The 7,470-nt window shown below is 35.9% G+C and overlaps 1 protein-coding gene across 1 annotated transcript; it reads left to right on the forward strand.

Moving 5' to 3' along the window:
* Positions 1-487: 487 nt before the first annotated feature.
* Positions 488-859, forward strand: LOC131174057 (anther-specific proline-rich protein APG-like). The gene has a single exon (XM_058137100.1). The coding sequence runs from the start codon at positions 488-490 to the stop codon at positions 857-859; it is 372 nt and encodes a 123-aa protein (XP_057993083.1).
* Positions 860-7,470: the final 6,611 nt, after the last annotated feature.

The raw sequence follows: 7,470 nt of genomic DNA on the forward strand, positions 1-7,470 counted from the left end.
AGCTAAATGAACATGTGCTATGCTTACTAAGTTTATGAGAGAGATGAACTTAAATCCCTCAATTTTATGGTGTTTGTGTGTATTTGGTAATTGCTGAGGGTTACAATAGCATTCCATAGCTTTTGGACTGATTTTGGTAAGCAAAACCACAATTTTGCCCAAAACCTGCCGAAACTTGCTGATGACATTGCTTGTCAAGCAAAGTCTTAAGCAAATTCTGCTGAACCTTATGCCTAACCCTAAGCATGGCCCAAAATACCACATGTCTACCCCACATTTTAAAAGGCCCAGCATTTCCGCCAATTTTCCAAAAACCTCGCCAACACTCCCGATAAACATCGTCGACTTCCTTCCTCACGCCATTTTTTCCGGCAAATTTTACAGGAAGCCGAAAGGTTTCCTCCTTTTCATTAAAATGGTAAGAACCAAAATGTGGTCCTCTCACAAACCCAAACTCAGTAGACTTCGACATTCTGTCAAATCTAAAATGGGTATCCCATCCTCATTACCCGCAAACCCTAACCCCAGCCCCAGTCCGCCATTACCTCAGTCCCCACCACCACAAACGCCGCCATTACCACAATCACCACCACCTCAGTCACCGCCCCCGCCTCCAAGCCAAATACCACCTCTCATTCCGCCGACTCCCCTCTCGCCGCAATCCGAGCCGCCAAATGAAACACCAATTACCGACACCCATTCCCCAGAACCAACGCCTGACCCTGTTCCTACCCAAACAAAAACAAAAGGGAAAACAAAAAGCGCAGTAGACTCAAAGAAACCACTCGGAAAAAGGAAAGCAGTACCCTCTGTCCCTTTCGACTTAAACTCTCCACCTCGATCCTCTGAACCGGATTAGCAAAAGGACCAGTCCTCCTCGCAAACCCCAAGCACAGGTCCAAACACGATAACCGTCTCCCTTACATTCTCCAAAGACTGCGTCATGCGAGATACTATAGAGGAGGTAATTTCTCCATTACCTTGGGCTTTTAGGGATATGGATATGAAAAAGGCCTATGAGAAATTACTTTCTAAAAATATTTTGGCAAACAAGTATATGGATGAGCAGATTTTGAACGAATTAGGCATTTATGATTCTGTCTTTGCCTATTTGGATGTTGTTAGCTGGATTGATTTTGCTAAAATTAGGGAACCAGTGTACAAGGATCTAACCCTCGAATTTTTGAGTTCCCTAAAGTTGAGTTTCAAACCAACAGTGCCTGAACATAAAGATATGATATATTTTCGATGTGCTGGTATTGATAGGGAGTTAGACATGGGTGCTTTGAATGCCATTTTTGGTTTTCGAGATTCGGTATAAAAACATTGAGTGGCGACAAAGCTGCTTATGACCTGTTCAGTTCGGAAAGATATTGCACCTTTTGGAGGTTATTATAGACAGAGGACTGCAAAAGCCTCTAGGATAGTTGACCATGTATTAAAATACCTCCATAGGTTCATTACTTACACTGTTTTAGGAAGGGGACACAGTAACAGTATTGTGGGTGCTGGGGATTTGTTTCTATTGTGGTGCATGAAGGAGAGAAAACAAGTAAGTACAGCCCATTTCATAGCTACTCATTGGCACCAAATTGTCACCAAGCATACTAAAGGTAGTATTGTTTTTGGGGGGTATATAACTGCCATAGCAAAATCATTTAGCTTTGATGCTAGTCTATATAAATTCTTTGCCGTTTAGGGAATCATATATAGACAGCACCATGTTGCTGCATATGGATGTTTGTGAGAAAATAGGCCATACATATACTCTGTTACAGCAGCACCCTGATACCCCAGCTACTGCAAACCCCACCACTTTTGAACCAGCAGAACCACAACCAACCTCTACCCCACACTTCTCAGCAGACATGTTATCCATCTTAAAATCCTTGGAATCCAGGATAACAAATTTCACTGTCCAACCATCTGCTCCCTCACCTGATACCACAGAAATTCTTGCTTCCTTGAAAAACTTAGAAATCAAAATTGAAGCCATGGGTCAAGAGCAGGTTAACCAAAAGAAGAAGCTAGAAAAGAAACTTAAAAAGAGATTTTTATCTCTTAAAAAGAAACAGAAGCAACATCAACTTCAAATGCTGGAGCTTTACAACAAACTGGCCCAATCCTACAACAATTTATATCATTGGGGCCAAGCCATGTTTCAAGAAATGAAAGACTTAACAGAAAACTTGGAAACTGCTTCTGAAGCTTCGGATCACAATGAACCTACTGCAGAACCTGAAGCAGACCCTGATGCAGCAACAAAGCCTTGACAGCAGAGCTTGATCAGTAGCAATAGTTTTAATTTCTGTTTTCAGTTTATTTTGTAATCTGTTTATTTTAGCTTTCGAACCTTGGTACTAGTTGTAATACTTTCGTAATTAGTTTTATACTTGCACTTCTTTCCTTTAGTTTACTTTATTTTATTTTATCTTCTGATATGGACATAAACACTCTGTGAATTTTTTTTTTTTTTTTTTTTTTTAGTTTAATTTTTGATTTAACTGTTACATTTTATTTCTTTACACTCTTTCATTTTCTTGACCATTATTTTTGCACTTTATCTTTTCTTCAATCCTAATTTTGCTGGCATTAACGAGTTGCATAATTTTCTTTGAGCCACACCTGTTCCACATCAGTTGGAGGTAACAGCTTACCCTTACACCATTTAAGCTTATGGTATGTTGCCAATGCTTATGCTTTCGCTTTACCCTATGCAACAGGTTAAGCAACATCTTAAGCAGTGTAAATTCATACATTTGGGATACCTTTTCACATTTTTCTCTCTAAAGTTTCATTGTTAATATCATTTTGAGCTAATTTTGAAATACTTGAGCTTATATTGATTTAATCCCCAATTGTATACATTTCATTAATTGAATAGTTTACACAATTTTGCCCATCTTTGCATTCATTTTAGACATTGAGGACAATGTTTCATTTGAGTTTGGGGGTGAGGGCAAAACTTTTGCAAAATTTTTAAAATTTTCATTCATTCATTTATTGCATTTCATTCATCCATATATAGATAATCCATACACTTATACATATACCACACACATGTCTATACTCATACACATACATTTGCATATAGTTTTCATACAGATTACACTTAGTTTTAATTTGATTTATGCATTCATTTTAGGATCATGCATATCATAAAAATAAATTTTTACCTTGTCCTTAGAGGATTGAGAGTTGCTTTGAAGAGCAATTAAGCTTACTTTTAGAAGGGTTTGATGGATTAAAAGTTCTAGATAGGTGCAAAGTTATTAGATTCTTGCCTTAGTTTATATCTTCTTAGCCAAGGGCCACCCAATCAATTGCATTGACTTTGAGTGCTTAGAGAAAACTCTAGGGTGAGAAGTAGCTAATTGATGTCTCACCAATCCTAGAACAATCTTTCTAAACCTTTCAAGGCGAAATCATAGCATACACTTGAAAAAGAAATGATCTAGGCATTCTTTGAATTTTAAACCCATATTTTAGCCTTAGCCAACCTCACTTAAAAATTTCCCTTTGGAACCAATTTGAGCCTACATTTATCCCACTTATTCCTTTGGAACTCACATTAATGCCTAGCCATAAACCCAAACACTTACCTACCCTTCATGAGAATAATTCTTTGAGTGATAGATACACTTAAAAAATAATAATAATAATAATAATTAGTTGGGAGAAGTGATTCCTTCAAAAAAAAAAAAAAAAAAAGGGGGGGGGGGGGGGCTAGCAAATTCAATTATGGTATGTAAAGTAATTCACCACCCAAGTACACAAAGAAATGAGTTTGGGGGTGAATTGAAAGGGACAATTGTAATTCAAAGTCAATGTTATTTATGTAGTCCCTCTAAAAGCTTCAAAATTATATGCTAGCATTGGTAAATAGTTGTAAAGTTCCTTCTCCCAATTGATTCAAAAAAAAAAAAAAAAAAAATTGATCAAAAAAATTGTATCTTGATCTTTTAATAATTTGATTATTCTCATATTTTGTTACCCTTATCCCTTTCTTGTTAACCACATTATTACCCCCTTAGCCCCACTACAACCCTTGAAAGTCCTTTTGATCTTTTGATGGTGTTTTGCTACATTAGTGGAGATTGGAATAGGAGAATTGCCTATGGGATTGTGATATCATTAATACATTCATTTACTTCCATCATTATTTGAGATACTTTAGCTTATGGATTACCCTATAGTCTATTTAGGCATGATTATTCTTTGTGATTGATTGGTTTGGGCTTGATGATATGGATAATTGACCCAAGGCTAAGCGGTGATAACTTTGGTAAGGATTGAATTCTTTGCATCTTGAAAGTGGGTATATGGTTTGTTGGTGGCTAAAGGTAAGCTTGAGAGTTTGGATAAGTAATTTTCATTAATTTAAGGTAAGGTACCCCAAATTGCATTAATTGTTTTAATTTGCTTGAGGACAAGCAAAGATTTGAGTTTGGGGGAATTTGTTACACTCATTTCATATAGGCATTTTAGGGTAGTTTTGCATCCATTTTGCCCTTATATTTTAGTATATTTTATGTTTTTAGCTTTATTTTAGCTTATTTGTTAAATTTGATTACTTTATATTTGATTTTCGTAATTTTGTTGTTTTTTATAGGATTTTGTGGCAAATCGAAGATCAATGAGTGCAATAGGAAATAATTTGAAGAGATTTGAAGTTCTTTAAGCATGGAGGAAAGTTGAAGAAATCAAGCCTTGAAAGAGCAAACTAGCCGAAATTTGCTTGAGGCTTTGCTTAAGGTCATGCTTAGGGTAAAGCGGCAATGCTTAAGGTGCAACACAAGTCAAGCATGAGCAGAAAAGTCTATTTTACTCTAAATCTGCCGAGATTTGCTGAAGGTCTGCTTAACCTTAAGCAGACAGTGCGACCAGAGGCTAAATTTGCTAAGAAGCTGCTTAGGGTTAAGCCGAACCCTAAGCAGAATGCCCAGAACGTGAAAGTGCTGCTGACTTGGATAATTTTACACCTCATTTCCTATCCACTCCTTGTCTTTTATTTACTTTTAGGGTAACTTTTAGGGACCATATAAATTCATCATTTCCTTATTTTTGCCACAAGAGGAAGGGGAGGAAAAAACAAAAGGAAAGAGAATTTAATAGAGAGAGAAGACGCCATTCTCTGGAGGGAGAGGAGCTGTTGCACGAGTTTGGAGCTCCAGAAACCAGAGACCTTGGTTCTTCCACCTGGGTTTTCCTATTTCAGTCCTTTTATCATGTTTTTCTTTATTCTTCCATCTATATTTCTTGTAAATACCATCATGAGTGAGTAATTTCTTTAGATTTCAGAGTTGGGAAATATGTTTTAGATTAATTTGTGGATTTGGATTGGGTATTTCCTTATTTTATATGAATATGAGTTTTGATTCCTTCCTTGTGTGCTTGATTTACTTGCCTAATGTTGGTACCCATTGGGTATTGTGTTAATCTTTGATTGAAGGACCGAAAGGTGAAAGTCATTGATAGTTAATCAAGGATTGGAACTTAAAATCACCTAGATTTAGAAATAAACTAGGACTTTAAGAGGAATTAATTATTGGTTACAAAACTTAATGGGTTTTAAAGTAATCAAATACATACGAAAGTAGGTTTGGTTATTTTAGAATACACTTTGATATGCTTGAAAAAGATATTAAAGGGATTTAGAATCAATTTCCTTCAAACTCTATTTTTCCCTAAAAATTGGAATGCCCAAGACAAATCCCAATTAATTTGTGCATAAAACCCCAACTCTGGAATCACTTTTATCATAATTAAACTTTCGTTTAAATTACCCATTGTTAATTTTAGTTTAATTGCGAGCTAAAACTAGAATTTATTTGTTTGCTCTTCACCCATTTCAATTGGATTAATCAATTTACCTTGCTCATTTACATTTACCATTTATCCATTAATCATTAGCCCAAATAATCGCTTCATTCATAGTTTAGTAATCAAACAGCAAATCCTCGTGGGAACGATACTTGATTCATCACTTTATTACTTGAGACGACCCGTATACTTGCGGATTAGTCACCATCATCAAGTGCTAGCATAGTTTACAAAACACATAAAATGGAGGGACATTTTGATACTTTAAACTTGTATTTTGCATTTTCTTTTGATGATTGTCCCTAAAAATGCCACCCCCAAACTCATTTCTTTTAATATTTTGGGTGGATTTCTTTCATTTTGAATGGCAATAGTGAAAAGCACATATACTAGCACTTTTACAAGATGACAAGCAAGTCTTCTCCCTTTTATTGCATATTTTTTATTTTTATTATTATTTTTTTAGAAAGTGTACCTAATATTCAATATTATTCTCATGAAAAGGGTTGGAGTGTTTGGTTCATTGGCTAGATAGCAATAAGGATTTCAAGAAAAATTAGGGATAAAAAGGCTCAAAGGGGTTTTCAAAGGTCAATTTTAATTAGGAAAAAGGGCCAAAGGTTTAAAATGAGAAGGTTTAAATCAAAGAATGCCTAATCATCTCTCTTTTCAAGTACAAGCTGGTATTTCGCCTTGAAAGGTTTAGAAAATTTGTTCTAGGATTGGTGAGACATCATTTGACTACCTTATATCCAATAACTCCCTCTAAACACTCCAATCTCTAAAGGACTAGTTGGGTGGCTTTTTGGCTAAGAAGATATAGGCAAGGGATAGACATTTCAAAACCTTGCACCTCTTAGGAAACTTTCAATCCACAAACCCAACTAAAAGGTGAGTCAAATCACTCTCATAGGCAGCTTTTCAATACTCAAGGGATTTGGCAAAAGATTTTAATACATGATGCATGATTCCTAAAATGAGTAATGCATTAACTAAATGGAGGAAGTCTATTTGTATGCAATGTGTACAATTTCTAAGTGATGTATAATGTGTGTGTAAATGTGTTATGTATATGTATGTATGGATGTATATGTAAAATATTTACAACATATGTAGATGGAATGGGATGAGATGCTCTATACTCAAAATGTGAAAAATAAAGCCAAAAATCAAAATGTGCACCCCCAAACTCAAAATTGGACATTGTCCTCAATGTCTCAAGTAGTGGATAACCAAAACTCAAAGCAAATAATATTGACCAGGAATTGTAAAAATTAAGAGCAAAAAGAAAGAGTTACCTGGTATGGAGCAGAGGAGAATTCAAGATATAAAGGGATGCATAAGAAGCTGCATAGGTTATGCAGAGTAAAGTACTGTCCAAATCAAATGCATAAGTAGGGTGCATAAGCCGTGCGGTTCTGCATAAGTGACAATATGGGTTGCATAGGCTATGCAGGACAGTTGCATAAAGGGAATACAACCTGTGCAGTTCTGCATAAGTAGCAGAAAGGGTTGCACAGGCTATGCAAAACAGTTGCATAAAGAAATTCATAGCCTGTGCATTGTATACAAAAGTTGCTGCATGAAGATTGGCAAGGGGAAATGTACAACCAGCAGTAGAAGCATTAAAATATATACAGAGTATGG

This window comes from Hevea brasiliensis, chromosome 15 (assembly GCF_030052815.1).
Source record: "Hevea brasiliensis isolate MT/VB/25A 57/8 chromosome 15, ASM3005281v1, whole genome shotgun sequence".
NCBI lineage: Eukaryota > Viridiplantae > Streptophyta > Magnoliopsida > Malpighiales > Euphorbiaceae > Hevea > Hevea brasiliensis.